General features: G+C 35.8%; 1 protein-coding gene across 1 annotated transcript in view; it reads right to left on the bottom strand.

Moving 5' to 3' along the window:
• Nucleotides 1–20,636, bottom strand: part of AQR (aquarius intron-binding spliceosomal factor) — a 62,102-nt gene that overhangs the window by 31,654 nt on the left and 9,812 nt on the right. The window contains exons 8-19 of the mRNA XM_068946356.1: nucleotides 19,375–19,475; nucleotides 18,600–18,676; nucleotides 16,002–16,066; nucleotides 14,587–14,703; nucleotides 13,491–13,604; nucleotides 12,522–12,625; nucleotides 11,611–11,713; nucleotides 10,437–10,557; nucleotides 7,210–7,351; nucleotides 6,338–6,516; nucleotides 4,227–4,394; nucleotides 3,643–3,812 (exon numbers count right to left, since the gene is read on the bottom strand). Of these exons, the coding sequence (XP_068802457.1) occupies nucleotides 3,643–3,812; nucleotides 4,227–4,394; nucleotides 6,338–6,516; nucleotides 7,210–7,351; nucleotides 10,437–10,557; nucleotides 11,611–11,713; nucleotides 12,522–12,625; nucleotides 13,491–13,604; nucleotides 14,587–14,703; nucleotides 16,002–16,066; nucleotides 18,600–18,676; nucleotides 19,375–19,475 (1,461 nt within the window). The remainder of the gene's footprint in view (nucleotides 1–3,642; nucleotides 3,813–4,226; nucleotides 4,395–6,337; nucleotides 6,517–7,209; nucleotides 7,352–10,436; nucleotides 10,558–11,610; nucleotides 11,714–12,521; nucleotides 12,626–13,490; nucleotides 13,605–14,586; nucleotides 14,704–16,001; nucleotides 16,067–18,599; nucleotides 18,677–19,374; nucleotides 19,476–20,636) is intronic.

Genomic DNA, 20,636 nt, shown 5'->3' with positions numbered 1-20,636 from the left:
GAGAAGTCATTAGGTCACATTAATCTATGGAATCTCATTAATGACCTGGATGATGGGACAGAGCACACCCACAGCAAGTTTGCAGACAGTACAAAACTGGGAGGGGTGGTTGATGCACCACATGGTTGTGCTGCCACTCGGAGGGCCCTCAACAGGCTGGAGAGATGGGCAATCAAGTTCATCTCATTAAGTTCAAGAAAGTGAAATGCAAAGTCCTGCACCTGAGGAGGAATAACACCATGCACCAGTACAGGCTGGGGCTGATCAGCTGGAAAGCACCTTGGCAGAGAAGGACCTGGGGGGTCTGGTGGACAAGCTGAACACGAACGAGGCAAAAAACACACACTTCTGGCAAAGGTGGCCAGCGGCATCCTGGGCTGCACGAGGAAGAGCACCGCAAGCAGGTTGAGGGAGGTGACCCCTCCCCTCTACTCAGCACTGGTCAGACCACACCTGGAGCGCTGCGTCCAGTTTTGGGCTCCCCAGTACAACAGAGACATGGCCATACTGGAGCAAGTGCAGCAAAGGGCCACAAACATAATTAGCAGACTGGTACACCTGTCACAAGGACAGGCTGAGGGCTTGTTTAGCCTCGGGAAGAGAAGGCACCGAGGGAACTTCAATGTGTATAAATACTTGATGGGAGGGAGCAAAGAAGACAGAACCAGACTCTTCTCTGCGGTGCCCAGTGACAGGAGAAGAAGCAATGGGCACAAATTGAAACACAGGAAATTCCACTGAAATGTAAGTGTGTATATATATTTTATTATTATCATAAGGGTAATTGAACACTACAACAGGTTGTCCGGAGATGTAGACTCTCCACCCTTGGAGATATTCATATCCAACTGGAAAAGGTCCTGAGCAACGTGCTCTAGTTGATCCTGCTTTGAGCAGGGGGGTTGGACCAGACAATCTCCAGAGGGTCTCTTCCATATTCAACCATTCTGTGATAGTTCTGTTAAGTCAGTAACTCAAAAGCAACTTAGCACTGTAAATTTTAAGACTGATTTAAGTTATATGTCCACTCCTTTCCTCATCTAAAAAAGGTTGCTTGACTGTCAGCAGAAAGGCTCCTAATATTTCAAACAACACTCACACCAAGGAAACGTTTTACAACAGGTCTGTCCACATACAGGGACCTCTGGATAGTTAAATTCTTAGCTGTAGGAAGTGAACTTGCATGGGCTAACACAACTGGCATTATCACACATCACTGCATCACAAAACGTTCTCTCAGCTCAGCTTAATTTCATAATAAAGCGGAAAGGTTTTCCAGAGTCTTATTTAATGCCTACAAACCACTCCAGAAATCACCTTTCCCTTGGAGAGGCAAAGGGACATGCACTCTCTGTAGTGTATTTCCTGTTGTTGCTGGCCTTATGAAGATTTGACTATGCAAGGTGCAGGACCAAAAAGGCTGTGTATGCACTATTTCTAAAGCTTTGAGTTATGCTGAGGGACTAGTCCTATAGCAACTAGTAACTTCTATGACACTATTGCAAAAATACAACAAATATTTCTGGCTTAAATGTATTAAGTGCATGTTAGTACATCTGTGCTAAGAAAAGGTACTATTTCTAAAAATGGATGATAATTTCTCAGAGGAAAGCTTAAGAAATACGTTCCTAACAGCTAAAGTGTTTTTTCTTCACAAAAACATTTCAACTTTCAAAATCAACTTCTATGCATGTAAAACTAATTAGTTTAGTTCTTTTAAGCACTAACACTGCTGACCAGTGGTAGCAAAGTAGTGCTGTCATCTCCAGCAAACACATCATATTTGCACTTCCACTGCTGTCACAGCTGCTTATTTACTAAAACTGCATAAGTATGGTCTTCTCTTCTACAGGCACAGCATAAAAGTTCAAGCTGTGTTCTCTCAACTCAATACGTAATGAACATTAATCAGAATAATACCTTGTTTTCTTCCAGTTGTAGTTAGAAAAGTTGTCTGCAGATGACACGGAAAGCTTGTACTTGAATTGGAAGTGATCTGATAAATCTGCAGATAACGTACTGGCAAATCACTATGAAAATCATTCTATGCTGCCTTTTTTTTTTTTTTTTTTTTAAAAACTTAAGTCTCATGTGAGTTCATTTGTCAAGACAAACTGTAAGTTATTTGCAGTAGATAGCACAAATTTGAAAGCTACGCTCACAACTAACAGTAATTCTGACCGATCTCAAATATCCACTGCAGCATTTTTGTTTTGACTACACAAAGGTGCCTGTCTGAACAAACTCTTCAGTGGTGCCAGCATACTAACAGGCTTTGGCAGAGAACTGATTGTTAACATAAAGTTATATAGGACTTTCTATCAAGTACTTCTAACATACTAATCCACTGCTGGATGGTATACCAGGATGTTCTGTGTGGAGCATGCAAGCTACTGTTTCACACCAGAGACATCTGTCTAGTCATACAGAAAAGAAAAAAAACCAAACTACTCATATTCTTTATCCAGCTTCACAGAACTTATCGCAGAATCCTCTGAAATAAAAATCTCCGCAGAGTGTGAATTCTAAAGCACCAAAAGAAAGGGAAAATTTTATTCAAGTTATATTTGCACAATGGAAAGCTCAAGGAACATTAGAGATTAGATGATCTAAATCATCTAACAGCAAAGAAACCCAACATTCATACAAGACAGGTTTTCAAATATACAGAACTATGCCAGATTAAAATCACCTGACCAAAAAAGCTTGCAATGGGCAACAAGGACCACTTTGTCAAATCTTCTTTCTTTTTCTCCCCCCCCCTCCCCCCCCAATTCATATTTGGTTCTAGAAACTCAAATAAATACTTAATTTTTGCTGAAACAACTTTACTCTTCTTGCTTTAAGTGGAGGGAGAAGAATCTAAGTTATTCATAAGGTTCCTGAGCAACAACACTTGCTGACTCACCCGCTGTATAAACAAAATTGAATATAAAGTGTGCGCTTAACTGTAGATTAATCTTATTCACAGGCAATAGACAGTACCATAAAAGATTTTTTTTTAAATTCTGAACAAACTCTCAGAAGGGTCTCTTGACAATGAATACCCAAGGAAGTGAAACGCCAAAGAATCACCTGTTTCGAGTAACATGTGAAGACTGTTAGGGCAAAGGAAAAAGCACCATTCAATCTACAAAGCTCCAGTTAGCACAGCCTAAGATCTCTGTAAGGACTTTTAAACAATCAGTGTTGAATCTTGTTTGACATCTTCCAAAGTCTACTGAGAAACAGGCCCAGTGATGCTTCCAAAAGCTAACAACTATTTCAGAGCTTCTTCTTTTGACTAGTTACTTCTCCTCTTCCTATAGTCCGCCATTACATCAGATTAAGAAAAACGTTCCACACGCTCCCTTGCCCTAAAAAGCCAAATATAACTAGCCTGAAAAGTATCTTTTAGAAGACTGAAATTATAAGTTTATGTTTTACTACTGAGTGTTCAAACAAAGTAGGAGCATTCTCATTCTCAGTTACTCTAACACTTAGCTTCCCCCACTGGGGAAAGTTACCACCAGCTGATGGCCTCTGACTTCTAAATGCTGTTGAACTCCATCTGAAAAGCCTTTCTAAAAATGAACAAGTCTCAGTAACGCTTACCATATTCACATGAACTTCTATTCTAAGAATCCATGCACAATACCTTACCTTGAAATTGTTTTCTTTTGGTTTTCTTCTCATTATTACATTAAATGTCTCATATACATCTTCTGCTCCATTCTGAATTGTGTTGGTCATGTCTTGTTGATATTGGTTTGGATCCAAAAATACCCTGTATGTTCTGCAATCCCCTTTAAGTCTCGGTTTAGGTTCCGGTCCTGCCCATATTGAAACAAACAGATTACAATTTGAAGTAGTGCTAAAAGCATATTATCATTCAATTAAGTGATCGATATTCATTTCAAAAACAGAATTTGGGCATAATCAAATATTGAAGCTCGTTTCTGCATGGTAGTACAATGTTTTTCTTTCACATTTTCATTCCACTTCAAACAGCGTTTTAAAATATAAGCTATTTTATTCCTAAAAACAAAACATACTTGATGTATTGGACTGAAAGAACTCACATCAGATTTTTAATCAAACAAATTTTTCCAAGACGACTTCTTAATTTGGCTTGTTTTTACAAGCAGGCAATGAATTCAGTGAGCATCACTTAAAAGAGAAGGTAAAGTCAATGATTATGTTAAAACAACAACAACAACTTTCAAGAAAGTTTTGGTACACTATACCTTCTTCAATAACACGTCCTTTCTCATCTAACATGCCCTGGATTTCACAACCTCGGACATACACCAGGCCAGTCTGCTCAACAAAAGGTCGGCGGCGGTCAAATTTAGTGCCATAAGGCTGCGTGGGACGTACCGTAATCAAAAAACAGACATCATGTTTACGCAGACCTGATACCAAAAAGGAACATTCGGTGATTTGGTTGAATGCTATTTTCCATTTCCATTCCTTAACATACATACAACAGAATACTTGAAAATTTATTTTAAATTAAGAAGCACTTGTTCAGAGCATAATGCCTTCTATTTTTAAATACAGCTTTAACTTAGCGGATACAGCACCACAGGATATTGTTGCCTTTCCCACTACTCTTACACCCTAAAACCTGCTACGATTACAGATACGAAAAGGAGAATTTAATTCCTTTTTTCATGACAACAAACTTCTGTATTTCAAGATTATTCTATCCCCAGTAATCTTTAGGTTACAAAACCTAAATGTTTTCAATCTTTCCTCAAAAATCATAAATCTCTTATTCTTGTTCCTTTATTTGGACTTTCTCAAATTGATTTAAATCAATTCAAGTGCAGTTATCTAGAACCAGGCACAAAATTCTAAAAAAAGTTATTTTAGTTACCTACTACTAGGGTAGAAGACAGCCACTCAACCAACTCATTTGTTTTCCAGGCTACGCTCCTGTTCATAAATCCCAGTATAACTTTAAGTGTTTTTCTTCTTCCCTCAGCAGCAGCATATTGTTGTTGAGTCACATTTGCTTCTGAATCATCATGAACTCAGATTCTTTTCCTTCTGCAGAGTTAATACCTAACAAGTTATTTCCCCAGAGTGGATTTGTGTAGTGGATTATTCCTGCCTAAGTTAGTATCTTATATTCATCCCTATTAAATTACATCCTATTTTTAGAAGTCCATTTTTCCAATCACTAACGTCATAACACTAATCCTTCCCTCCAGCATACCTGCACACTCTCACAGATCTGTAAAACCTTCAAAATTTACTAAACGTATGCCGTATTCCATTATATGGTTAACAAAAACTTTGAGCAGAATTAAGAGGAGATCATTGCTGAACCTCACTTGAAAGATCCCTTTCATTTGAGGCAAGTAATTTCTTATTATTTATTGGATATTGTTATCCAGCTTAAAGCAGTCTCATCACAAACTTGTTACATCAGACAATTCTTCATCTAAGACCTGATTCAGCAATAGGTTTGACCATTACCTAATATAAAGCATTACTGCTCTAAAGCTGATAACTCATTGATTGAAGATATCTGAAAGCTGCAAAACTTGCTGTTACCTACCTCAGGTAAAGTCAAGTCAGCTAACATCCTCCATCTGACATCAACACTCCTAACGTTACTAGAAACTGTGAATGGAAATTTACATTCCCAAATTTGTATCTGCTTATCTATTTATCACATGCTCCAGTTTTAGCATTTGTGCTATGTGACCTATAATCACACTATGCAGCTCTAGCACATTTAACAGGTTTCTCTAACAAAAGAGAGGAGAGTGACATTTACTGATGATCCAAGTAACAAGTACATACTTCCAAATCACTTGCCAACAAGTTCAGTTCCCCAAGCAAAAAAGTATCGCCTGAGGATGTTTTCAAGAAACACAGAGCATTTGGTACACTCACCATTTCCTGACAACATTCAAACGCACTGAAAACTACTGAAAAACACTAGTTTGATTTAAATCAAAATCTGTCTTTGCTACCTGTATATGAGACAGGTCACACATTCCCCACTACTCTCCCAATGGTATATTACTAGCATGCACATTAATTTCATATGCTAAATTACTTTTCCATTTTCCCTCTGAGAGGTAGAATTTTACAGTTACAAACTAAATGACATCAGTGTGAAACAGTAAACATTCTCCCCCAGGGGCGCAATAAGTACTTTAATCATCTTATTATAGGAAAGTCTACATTTCTTAGACTTGGAATTTGAATAATTTAAATAGTACATACAGATTTGCAAATTTTAATCTCACATATAAAACCTTTCCTACAAATAAAATTAAGTCAGAAGATATTTTGATGAGCACCTATTCAAGAACCTTATTTCACAGAATATAAGTACCTTCCCATTCATCCTTGATGCTATCGCGGACATTTAAATTAATTGTGACATCTGCTCGTACTCGCATGGGCCAGTTTTCACCAATATTGGGCTTTGCCACCTCTACCACTGTGAAAGAGACAATTGGTTGTGCCATCCTAGCCCATCCACCAAAGACCACACCTCCATATTCTGATAGCCTATTAAAAAAAAAAAAGGATGTTAGATAGTTCATTTTTAAACTGTGAAATAATTTACATCAGACAGTTGTAAGAAAAAAGTAGAGGTCTTAACTTTACATGCTAGTTTTGTATCATCCTGCATTTTAGAACTGAACTGTAACAAGAATGGACTTATTTTTGCCATTTCAAAAAACAAGATCAACTCATGCTGGCATTATTTAAAACAGACAAAGGGGAAAAAAAAAGTCAGAGAGAGGTGAGGAAACAGGGAAGATAACTAAAAGCAACTACTGAGTATAGGATAGACCATACCAAACGACTCGTAGAAACCTAAAGAAGATCAGAATGCAGCCAGGTGACAAATTCAAGAATACTCAGTAACAACTCTCATAGCAGACAAAACGATAGTAAAGTTTCCAGGCTTCACATAAGGCAGTCAAGGCTCAGTATGTTTAGAGATTTAACTTGTCCTTATTAATACAGTGAAGGTTGTTTGTTCCACAGGGAAACATATCAACACACACTTGCAGAATCACCTCCCAGGATGACAGCACCTTATGAAAGACGTTAGTATAAAATACACTACACCTTTACAATCATGTAAAACAGGCTAATTGTTATGCATCCACTATGCGCACAACATCAGCTATTTATTCTAAAATGTGCTTTCAATACAATTTAACTTTAGCTGTGTCAGTTAATAAATATTACCATGGTTTCATCCTACTGACGCTATCTTCAATGTCCTGTCTAATCTCATAGGTAGATTCTAACCGGAAGAGGTTGAAATTCCTTAGCAGGTAGTCGTGAAGAGTCAGAAACTGTAAATTCAGTTTTGGAAGTGCGAGACAACCTGGTGGGGGAAGTAGAGGAGATATTTGATGAACAGAAAGATGAATTAATGTATTGGTTTCTACATATTAGTAAATACATAAATGTATTACTCTAAGGGTTTTCTTTAGTTGGTAATACTAGAAGATTCTAAGAATGCCTTCTTTTATACCTAAAAAAAAAAAAAAAAAAAGCAAGCACATTTTTCTCCTTCCTCTTCCCAAAATTTTTCCTTCACTATCTACAGGATAAACCAGTTTGGTGGTATACAAATCAAACGTGGGACACCGAAATAGTACCTTGTGAATTCAACATTTAAACCAGCATTTAATAAGGATAAAAAGACTCATTAACTAATTTAAAAAAAAAAAAAAAAAGCAGTGCACTATTCAACAATTCGTCAATTCCAACCTTTATGTTTATTAGAAGCCACAACTATCAATGCAGACAAAAGTTTTAAGCCAAGAAAGTTGTGTATTAAAAATTAATTTCCTTAAAAATTTCTGTTACTGATTATAGATTTTTCAGGGAGAATGGAAAGCACAGGAAGAATAGATTTAACTGAACAAGGAGTATTAAAACACCTAGTTAGGTCCCATAATTACCTAGATAGTTTTAGGATGGTCTTAGATGTGAACCTTCCACAATAACAATTTGCATAGGTTAAGTGAGTAACATTACTAGGACTACTGTTACAGTTTCACACTGATGCTTGAGACCTGTGAAAGCTTCAGCCTTTTGTAACGTTCTCCTTGAAATCTTTCATCAGTACATATACTATATACTGGCTTTCACATGCCCTGAGATGCATTTTCAGTGAAGAAAGGTGACAGAACACAAAAATTTCTATTCTGGAAAGCCACACGGTGATAAAGTACTTAAACACATTTTCCAACACCAAGAAACAAACCTGTCCTGTAAAGCTAGTTATATGCACACAGGGCAAGGCCTCTTAGGCCTGCCCAACGTTTCTTATTAGAGGGAGATATCCTTCCTCACCCATTTTTTTTTTTTAATACTATACTTTTATCCTCCTTGGACTGAATTGCTCTTATTTAAATTTTGGACCAAAACAATTCAGCTGCTTTTGAGACTACAGAGGAGGAAAAAAAAGCAAACAAAAACAAAAAACACCACCACCACAAAAACAAAGCACAAACGCTCTGGTGATCTCTGGAGCAGTATATACTCTTGACCTCAATGGCTAATTCTAATAGCATTCCTCTCCCTTAAAAATCTACAGAATGAATTTTTCAAAAAAGGCTGCCATTTCATATGCTTAATAGGAACAAACCAAAATTAACCAAGACTTCCTACATCTATCCACAGCGAGAATGCTCTATCCCCTCGTATTTTCTCTAAAATTACGATCCTACCAAAAAAAAAAAAAGCAAGCAAGCTGGTATACTTTTTTTCCTACTGACTGCACAACTTCCTTCTTGGTACCATGCACTCTTGTAGAGAAGCATGAGGCAGAGACAGGAAATCAGGGTTGGAAAATATATGAAGAGTAGAAAGGGAAAGCGTAAACTGAGACTGAGAAAAGGAAAATAGAGAATACTTATAATTGTTTGACAGTAAGAGAAATGCTTCACCGGAGTACTATCAGTACACAGATAACGATATAAAGATAAAGCAAGTTCACTACAGGAGGAGAAAATGTTTCCACCAGCCGTTACTTGCTAAAATTACAGCATTTCACCATTATTAAAACTTATTTAAAACATAAACAAAACAACACAAAACAGCACAGAAACAGCTGTTGTAACTAACTCCTCTTTCACTTTTTGCCTACAGCTATTATACATATGTTGTGATGAATATATTTGGCTAATAAATCACAAAACGGGCACACAGTGCATGCACAATTAGTTGACTCCTACTGATGTCAGCTTTTCAATACAGTCTGAATGACAGTACAGCTACTTCAACTTGTATTTAAGAAGCTGAATGCTCTACAACATTATAATGACCTGTGTTAACTGTTCACTGAAGGAAAAAAAAACCCATGCACAAATGAACAAATACGTCTTAATATGAATTTCCGGAAGCATTACAATCACCCTGATCCTTTCAATTTTTTAAGAATAAACCCTACCAGGAAACCTATTACTCAAAAATCTGAACCACCTTTAATTTTTAGCATGATACTGAAATGTGCCACTTGTATACTTTATCTGTCTTGGGCAGATTTCTAGGTAACGTTTATGTGACTGTTTGCAAAAAAGATCCTTTGTTGTCTGCCCCCCTCCTGCTTTTTCTAAAGAGATCAAATTTCAAAAACATTTCTCTGTTATCATTAATACTGGTTCAGAGAAAATATATCCTTAGACTAAGCAGCAGAGCTTGAGACCTAAAACTTACAACACAAGAAAACTCTGAACCAAAAGTACATGGAGGAAAGTGCAGAATAGAATACTCACTGCTCAAACCAGAAATATAGTTTGTACTACGCTCTGAAGATATGCATTGTAATATGGAATTTTAATGTTCCAAACCAAAATTTTCATGCAACAGATTTTAAAGAGCACAACCACCTTTTAAAAGAACTAGACAAAATACATGTGCTGTTTGCTGCAAAGTTATAAACTGTCTAATTCCTTCTTTGCAATACCTGCAGTTTGCTTCCTTGATTATAAGCACATCGACCAATTACCCTAGGTTCTGAATTTACAGTGCAAGTGCTACCTTTCAGTGACTCTGCATATACTCTTACCCTGAAATAAGAGCGAGATAATTAGTGGTATTTTTCTCCTCCCACTGCCTTTTTTTGATTTTTTTTTTGTTTTTTGTTACCCAGATAAGGAAGAAATAAATGGCTTTGTAAAAACAAAGACTTTGGATTTTTCTTTTTAAATTCGCTATTAATTTGCTAATAATTTAGTATCAATGTTCTTGCGTCACAATCTAAACAGAAATCCTGAAGTCACCCTTTCCCTAAAAACACTGAAAGATGCTAAATTGCTACATGTAAGTTCTAAAGACGGAATGAACACAGACATTATAACTGCTTATTTTTTAGCATTTACAGTCCAGCACTCAAAGCTATAAAAGCATTCAAAACACAATTTGAATGAAATAAAAATTCACTGAACTACTAATCATACCTTCTCCAGAATAATACTCAGTTGGGACAATATTTTCATCCCAAATAATCTTCTCTGTGGGATAAAGAGGCATCTGGTTGAGTTGCTGAATTTGAGATATTCGTCGCTCGTGACGGGAAACCTAAAAAAGAAAGGATGAATTTAAAATCAGTAAAAGTCAAAATGGGACTATAAAGCTATCTTTGATAAACTCACATTAATCCACTAAACTGCTGCTGATTATGTACATGTGGTCATTTGCCATTTTCTCCATTTTAAAAAGCTTTATTTTCTATTAATTACAATTGAAACCATCCAGTGACATCAAAAGATTAATAAACACACAGTTCAAGTAATTGGTCAGGGTTCTAGCATCCAACAATTATTTGGCTACTCTATTGGCACAGAAGAACTGAAAATATTCAGTCGAGGCTTAGCAGATAATTGACTTAAAATTTTCCAGTAAACAGATACTCTCTTCAGTAGTTAACTGTAACGCTGTCTGTCCAGCAATAGCTGGTCTTAATTCCTTATCTGGGGAAAAAAAAAAGATCCAATACTACAGTATGTCATCTGAACAAATGTTTCCTCATGGTATCTGTAAATATATTACAAAATATCTAAAGTTGAGGAAATTATCTAAATATTTTTTAAAGAAAGCAGCAATGGCAAAATAAGCCAATGAAAAGGATCTAAAAAAGTTATGCTATCCCAATATTGACCACTTCAGAAGCCTATAGCAACACCGCCATATTCTGAATATCTAAAAAGAAAACACTATATGTAAAGAATATTTTGAATAGCCTTTAGCACCCCAATAGACTCTGACTAGCTAGCTCTCTTACCAATATTATTTTTTAAGGTAAAAACAGGTAGCTACATATACAGCAACAATTTCCCCAGAGGGACTCAAATACTGCCATTGGGATTCTCCTGATCAACATTTATGATGTTGATCAGACATACACATACTAGTTTCTCAGGGAAGCTACACTTATAAATCAACATTTTCAAATAGCTAATTTATCATTTATCTTTAAATGCTATTTTAGAATCCAAATTATTGCTGTAACACTGCTGCGGCTCACAAGCAGTCCAATAAGAGGTCCTACTTTACTACACTATAATGCTAAAATAAGCTGTGATCTTGAGTTTGCAGAAGAAAAAATACAAGCAATATTAATTACGGTTTTACCAGCAACTCCAGCAGAAACTCCTTTTCATAGCTTGTGTCTACTCCTTCAGGAAGGGGTGGTAGTAAGCAAAGATATGATGCCACCTGGTGGAGCATATTTGAGCTGCACAGAAGAAGGAAAACCCTTGTGTCACTTTTATACTAAACCCAAAGACAGAGCGGTCATGAGTACAATTACGCATTTCATCAGACAGCAACAATGCAAGATCAGTATTTTAAGTGAAGTCTGAAACAATTATTTAAAATAATTAATTTTGGAAAGAGTTATAAAATGCTCTAAGAGAATTGAACTGTTTCATGGGCCAAGTGTGTTCACTTACAGCTATCAGCTGAACCACTTATCTGCAGAACACACTCAAAGGTCGAAAGTTTTTGTTTTAGGACTTGAATCTGCAAACGGAACTAGATACTGAGCGCTTCCTTCCCTCACAGAGTACACCTTGCCTCTGTCAAAATATGGACTCTTATCCTATTGATCACAGCATCACAATACAGTAAAATCAATACAGCATAGTCAATACAGTAGTATATACATTTATAATTTTTGCTATGGATTGGTAGAGGCAAGAATTAAAAAAATTCTTTTTTTTAAATTCTTAAGGTTAATGATTACAAGGTAATTGCTTCTGAAGTTATTTTAAGCAGCTAGCTACTTTCCGGAAAATTAGGGCTTTTCTTTCCCTAAATTAGCACTTTTGGAATTAGACTGTTCACTACTAGTTTCTACTAGTGGATTCAAGCTCTCCTTTTTTCCCCCATTTCAACAGGCAAAGTCACCAAAAAAGAATAAACATGAACTGGTCTTATTGGCATAAGAAGTCAGACACAAAAAGGTTAGAAATTTGTTAAATTAAAACATAATGAGAAAAAAAAAATTCAGTTTCATGTTATATTTCACTGTGATGACTTACCTGAGGGGTCCAAATAACTTCAGCAGTGAATCACGAGCATCTACTGCAGCTACATTTGAGAGTGCAAAGTCATATAACTCTGGGAAATGTGCAAAAGCTGCTCTCTAGAAAACACCAACCCCAAAAGGCTGAATTTAAGCATGTTAATGAAAAAATTTAATAATAATCTAAACACTTACACATAAGCATAGCCGCCTCTGATTCATAGCCCATAGCACCCTTTGGGCACTGTCACAATAGAAATAAAAGCTGGAAGTGAAATCTCCATTTTTCTTGGACATATTGTCCTTCTGAAATACCTCCCATCAGCTCTTGCTGGTTTTGTCATTAAAATAAAAACATAAGAGGACAGACAGGTAACCTTGCAGACAACCAAGGATAACAAGAAATAAGTTTTACATACCAACCTTCCCTGCATTTTGTTGTTAAAACTGACGTGAAAAATTTTGAAAAGTGTAGCTATATCTTTCTATGACTACAGCTGATAATAGACCTTGATTTTGTCTCTTTATGTAGAAGGAAGCGCTACTGCTATTGCATACGTATACCGATTTTGAAGAAATGGTGCCACCTACTGCATAACCATAAATTAAATCCTTACTGCATTTAATTTTCCCTTGAGTAATTTAGTGTGAGCAGCTCATCTTAAATTAAAATGACAACATCAAGCCAAACATGGTTTTGTTTTGCTAGAACAGATTACACGACTACTGACCCTGACCATTACTTTATTTAGGGCCTCTGTATGGGCTATTTATTTTTATTTTATCCACACATATAACATGAAGTGTTAATGAAGTCCTCAATATGGTATGCAAAAGTCAAGTTAAAACTATTCCTGTAAGTCAACAGGAAAAATAATGGGTTTGCTTTTGGAAATGATTTAACTCCTATTCTAGTTGCAGATTAGGTTTAAAAAAAGTAGAACTACACCCCTTCTCTTCCCCAAACCCTTCAATCTCAGCCTACCTGTAAAGACGTAATTCTGTCATAGTGAATGGTTGTCATCTCATTCTCTGTCAAAGCATTTCCAGTTTGATCATTGATTTCAAAGCCAGTGTAGAATTTAAGCATATCTAAAAGCTGAGACATCATGCATATAAATTAGTGGATTAAGACAGACACCCTACCACAAACAAAAAACACAATTCAACAGGAAAAGTCTGGGCATCACACACAAAGAAAGCTCCTCAAAGCACTCAGAGAAACAGACTAAGGAGTAGTACCTATGCTTTATTTTTGGCTGATGCACATAACAATTTTGTTTAGAAATCTCATTGAGAACTCAAAGAAATCATATCACAGCTGACAATCAGAGTAGTTTCTTTTAGATACCAAGACTTGAAACTGAAATAATTCCACTGCTTAGATAACCTAGACGGGGGTTCACCAGGGCACTGAACCAAACTTCCAGCTTGCTGCTAGCAAAAGGTGGAGGTCTTGCTGCCTCCTGCCCTCTCATATGCCAGCTCTGGAATGCTTCCTACCTTTTCATGAAGTTATTTAACTCAGAAAAGGAAGAAAACTATTCAGATGTGCTGCTGACTTTATGTTCCATCAATACTGACCCTTGGAGAGATTCAATAAGTACCAGAGAAGGGAGACAGTAAGTAGCAGGAACAAGTAGATGGGAAGCAGGGATTGGGAGAGACTTCCAGGTCCTGCCATAAAACCAGCTTACTATCTATGATACAGTAAGCTAAAGGACACCAATGAAAAACAGCTGCACTGTAAAACAGTTTGAGGTCAAAACAAAGGAGGGAGAAATCGCATCAGTGACCTGACTTCTGCTATACGCGTGGTAAAGCATGCCACTGAAACGGCATTGTTTTGTGGATTGCATTTTTAAAACCTGCTCAAAAATAGAGCCAGAAACATAAAAGCACACATGGGCACAGGTAAGAAAAGACTACTGTCTTAAGGATTTAAATAAATGAGTAGTTTGCCTCCATCAGAAACATTAATAAAAACTTTCTTCTTAACAACAAAACATAAAACACAGTAATGGCAACATTCAGAGTCACATGAGAATGAAAAAAGTATTTTCAGTAACTTTGAATCTCACCTGGCAGAAGAGGTGACCCTCCTTTTCTCTCTTGGCAAGACTAGACAGGTAACAGTGAACAACAAGATGGGAGTCATCTAATACTGTATTAAACCAGCGTCGTGTGGGAAGCAAGGCCTGGGATAAACAACCTCACATGAGGACAAGTAATTCTTCAAAATTTTAGAAATTCTAGTTTTTCATATTTTTCCATTTCAAGAAGGCAGATCAAGATAGACTGCTGCAACAGTTACCTAACACCTTCAGAGAAGTCCTCATACTAAACTACTTAGTTTTGATTGCAGTGTATGTAATTTAACGTGAATCAGAAATATCCTGAAAAAAGGCCTCATCATGTATAACAATAACCAATTAACACAAAGCATTGAGGCAGAAAGACCTGGTTTTATAGCTAATTTTTCTCTTGCTTGTTACGGTCACTACACAGGCTTCATAAACTCTTGAATTCTAACCCTCCCGTAATACCTAGTGAGAACCAACATTACTGCCTCTAAACATACTGTCTGATAGTCAGACTTATTCGTTTAACATCAAATACATCTTCTCTCTAATAAGAATATATTATCTCTCTAAGACAATGAGCTCTAATTACTATTACAAGCATACACTATTAAAGAAATTTAGCAAAGGACAGTTAGCCTGCATGAGTTCAAGAACAAGCTATTTTAAAACCCCTGTACTTACTGTTTCAGTACATCCTGCTCTATTTCAGAATGTCTTATTAAGCTGAAAAAATTTAAAATACACTGCCACTCATGAGAGAAGTTACTAATTAACATGCCTCTTCTTTTTTTAAATTCTGGTGCTGTGAAGTTTAAAAATTTCCCATTTTCTCAGTACTTGCATGTAAATTTCACAAAATCTCACTCGACCTCCTCACTATTCTATAACAAATGATCACCAGGACCACTTTTTTTAAATAACGAAATACAGTCAACTAGAAATAGTTTGGATTTAAGAACTACTCATACCTCCTGAGGCTATATTTCACTACACCAGAAATACTTTAAGTGGTCTATTACGCATTAGGAGGAATACTCCTAGATTAACCTGAATGGATTTAAACTTTGGATATTCTCATTAATTGCCAGAATTACCACTGCTCTCATCATCAAAGTCTTCTTCATTGAAGAATTTAGGATCACAGCTTTCACTAGTATTTATCTGACTTATAAACATTACTACTCAGTTCCCAAAGTGACTGTACTGCTACAATCTCCTATTTACAGATGGAAAACCAGTATTAAGTGACTACATACACAAATCACAACATAACCACCTGCTACCTGGAATAAAGCTGTAAAATTATTATTTTATTAAATTATATTTGATGCATATATTTGCAAATTATATTTGATGCATATAAAACCTCAGAGCAGACCTGGAAACAGACTGGAAATAATTTTGTAGCTTACCTCAAGATCTATCATGAGTTCGATGAACCTCTCACAATAATGAACTTTGTCCATAGAAATAGGACCTAGATAGAAATTAAAAAAAAAAAAAAACACACACTAGCTAACGAGAACTGCAGTTGATCCACACCACACTATATTTGTATTTGAACTGTTCTTAAAAAATAAACACTGCTAATACATCGAGATTAGCTTTAATAAGATTAGAAAATTTACCAGCACATTTTTCTCTTACTCTGAAATCCTTCTTTCCTTAATTCCAAACCAGATGATTTTCAGTTATAAGAAAGTAATGGAATTAGACTTTCAGAAGTGATTTTATTCACTCTGAAACAGACAACCAATCTGACATAAAATGAAAAGGTTCACTTCAACAAAACACCAATAGTCCACTAACCGTGAATGCTAAGCTTCCTAAAAAAATTTCATCCTGGGCACCTGAAAATATCTGTTCACTTTTAAAAGCTACAGTCAAGGTATACACAAAAGGTCTTTGCAATATTCAAAGGCAATCAAAGGTGAATCAGGTGAATCAATTTAGTTTGCATTCTAATGGACTGGCTTGTGCATGGTCAAGTAAAGTGTGATAACTTTAAATCACTGTAAGCTCATGAAAAGCTCTCCTTGTTCCACTTCCATAAAATCTCTTCAGTTAAAACATTTGAGGTGCATCTGTAGCAAGTGTGGTCAATTGATGTTGAGACCCCACTGCACCTACTACTGTGTGTTACTGTAGTATGGTTATCCTAAATCAAATGCATTTAAAAACAATTACCCAGAACATCAGCCAGAGCATATTATGGAATACAATCAGAATTCAGATGTTTTCATGAGAATAGCAAAACAAAAATCAGATTTCTCTCTGAAAAAATAGACTTTCTTCAAACAAATTTGAATTTAATCTTATCTTTGGGCCAGTCATCTCTGTGCTTTTTCCGATCAAAAATAATAAATGTGCCCACATCAAGCGGACAATGACAGTGTATCACAGCACTGCATTTCTGTGGTCTTGAACATATAACTTTAGAAAACTGTCATTAATATAGACAGAAAAGGTACAGAAGCATGCAAAGCATTTGGAAAGAAGACACTTCTGTGCTTTAAAGCAAAGGTGGAAGGGAAATAGCTGTGCCACCTTTGCCAAACAGCTAGGCTGCAGATGTCAGGAAGCTAAAGAAACCAGCACCAGTAATGTCATTTCTCTATCTGATAAGTGAGAAAAAAAATGTTGGGTAAAACCCTGGGGTACATGTATTATAAAGGATCCTTTTGCAAGGTCCTATGAATGTCCCCGGCACCATGTTTGATTAATCTACACTGCTCCCAGAGGCAAGGTCAAGATTTGAAAACAAAGTTCTGGCATCACTGAGTTTTGTTTTTTAATTTTTTGCTTTCCAAAACGTATTTAATTAAAATAAGGGATATGCGTAAGATAAAAACTGAGAATACAACTCACAGCAATAGCAAACATCACAAACGGCCCAAAAAAGCCTCAACATAAAAAGGGAACAGAGGGAGCAGATGAATGGGACAAGCCAACAAACATATGAGGTCGTATTATTCTATTAGTAAGAATAATGAGGGGAAAGAGAAGTGAGAGTTGTTTTAAGATTTTCTTCAAGTGATACAGAGACAAATGAGTTATCATAAATGTAAAAAGGAATAAAGTGGTACTATTACTGATGGAAAGATTATCCTGCCCATTTTATCCTAAAACTTTACATGATGAAGCATTAAGAACTACACTGCACAAGGCCAAAGACAGCATGCACAGTCTTGAGGAAGACTGCTAAGAAGCCTTCAGGACCGAGTCAACACAGAACCCCAAGTCTGCTTTAATGAATATACCTGTTTCCTAAAGCCTCCATAGGATTGTTAATGTATTTTCTTGTGAAACTGGCCTTGAACAACTGGGAAGAAAGAGGTAGGCATCCATTCTGAGGAAGTCACACCACAAAGAATTTCCCCTTACAGCTCAAATAAGAGCTAAAGCTTGTTAAGAGTTTAAGAGCAAAACCAGGAAGTGATTTCACCCAAACCATACCGCACTTGCGGCATAATAAACAGTTTTGGTCCAAAGGTTAACACCCTCCTGTACAAACACTTTTCCTGTCTAAATCAGGCAAGCATATAATTTTCTTGTCAATTACTTATAAATAAAGAGCTGTCAAATCTTACAGAATTTCACTTTAAGGTTTTGTTCTTACCATAACTCAACAGTACTGACAGAATATAGCCTTACGATTTGCATTTACAACACCTGTTCCACAAAGCATCTAAATGTGCACTGAAATGCTTTAATGCTGTAAGAAGGGTATAAGCAGATAATGATGAATATCACGATTCAACTTTTTTTTTTTTGAAGTCTGCAACTGAACAGTTTTAGAGCAACCTTCTGCTATTTCAGTTTTAAAGCATATACACATTTCAATCCTAATTTTGACATTAGATCCATGGAAATAGGCTTTCACTAAAACCCCATTCAAATCACATCTCCAATTCCAGGTTAGTATGCTGAGGAACAGTCGCTTCAGCAACAGAGAAGAATTTAAGACAGATTAAAAAGACACAGCAAAATAACATACGCACTACAGTTACCTGAGACAGGTATTGATTTTAGCACGGAAATGAATTTCTGAATAAGCTGTGAAAGAAATCTTCTCTCCCGATATGCTCTAAAATCAGATATATGACAAAAGAATTAATATCATTTAAAAGCAGGCTAGAAGTTTATCGTATCTGTTACTAGCACAAAGTTAACTGAATTAAAATTCCTGTAAAGATAACTATTTGCTTTGAGGCCATACCTAAACTGTTCAGATCATAATTTGCTCTTACCACTAAAGCAGTCAGATTAGCATAGTCTACACTTTTAAATCACACACAGCACAAAGCTGACTACCCATGGTTCTATACAGTCAAAGAAAAGTATGCCACCTCCTACGCCTTACCACATAACAACGCAGAAGTATTTGGAACAGCTAACTTCAGTGAGAGATACACAAGTTTATTCAAATAAGATATTATCTATCTGCACAGAAGTTAAACTTTTGCTAGAGGTCATGGAAAAAAAAAAAAGAGGCATGAGTAGCTATATAAGTATTATCCTCTGGCTTTCATCCTACAGCTTTTATCATTTAGTATCATGAATTCACTGATCAAATAAGACGTTAAGTTCTATAACAGTATTTAGCATAACTCTTGGAAAGTAAAACAGTTTCCAGGAGACCACACAGGATCACTTATCTGTCATCTTTGTTTGTTTGTTTTTTTCTTAAATAGACTTTATTACTCAAAAATTTAGCTTAGCTAGATTATAATGAATGCACAAAGTGCTTTGGATTTAACAGGAAAAGATTTCTCTGTAACATACTGCATTCTTGTTTTCTCATCCATTTTCTCATCATTTTTCTTAATTAGATTCCAGAATTTTCTTAGCTTTGGTGTCTTTTTCAGCTCTTGTTCCAGACGTTTCTGGAAAGGTAAAAATGTTATTCAGTTATTAAGAATCTTTGTTTTCACATGAGATAAAAGTGTAATCCAGCTTCCTTATTACAAATAAAAGAAGAAAAATATGTAACAACCTAAAATAAATAGCTTACTCAGACTAATCTCAACAGAGAGCATTGTAAAATAAGAATGTAACAGCGTTAGAGAGTTCACTCAAATATTCATTAGCTGTGCCTAGATGATCTACTGAGTTACTGGAACATAATTGCATTCCCAAAATGAACTTTTTAACGTAACAAATTTTAGAACACTTCAGCAATAACGACACCTGGACTTTTTTAAACCTTGATATTTTTGAGCAGTTTCATAGCCAAAGAGTTTCTATTAAAGTAAAGAAGTTACTTTTATATGGAGACTGTCAACTATTACCTGATATAGAAAAACATGACATGAAATTTCACCCTATTTTTCTGCACTCATACACAAAATGGCTCACGTGAACAAAATGGCACCAAATAATTTTTCCTCAAACTAAGGAAAATATATTATCATACAGCTGTAACTAGAACAAATTTATAAGAAAAAGTGAATTGATTAACATGAGGATCTGTAAAAATAGGCATAGAAGGGATTTACATAATTAAATGACAGATTATACTCTTTAGCAATAACAAGCAGAAACGATATAAAAAAACCTCTAAGCTATCTCATTTCACATTGCATTAACTCTACAAAATAAACTTGTATCTTAAATCCGTATGTCTTCAATGTACATATTAATTCAAATTGTACGTAAAACCTTTTTAAAATTCAATTATACTCAATTACAAATAAATAACTATATTAAGAATCAAGCTACATAGTTTCTTAAAGCGAGCAAACACCAGAACTAAGATCATCCTTATTTTGATTAAGAGAGAGTACAGTCTGTTTTAAGGTAGTGTAAACTACACCACCAAAAAATCATACTAAGAAATCTGAGCAACTTTATTCTGATATTATCTTCGTTTCAGTAGGCTTGGATGTTGAAACCTCATATCTTTCTTATTTCTTAGATTTTAATTCAAAGGAAATTAAAAATTGAATCTCCAACACATGGAAACAAACTGGCTTGCACATGGGCCTAATGGTAGAAAAATTTTCTTCTGCCATGGGAAAGCTTCTGCTAACAAACAAAAGAGATTT

This window comes from Struthio camelus, chromosome 5, assembly GCF_040807025.1.
Source record: "Struthio camelus isolate bStrCam1 chromosome 5, bStrCam1.hap1, whole genome shotgun sequence".
NCBI lineage: Eukaryota > Metazoa > Chordata > Aves > Struthioniformes > Struthionidae > Struthio > Struthio camelus.
This window is presented reverse-complemented; position numbering and strand designations above follow the sequence as displayed.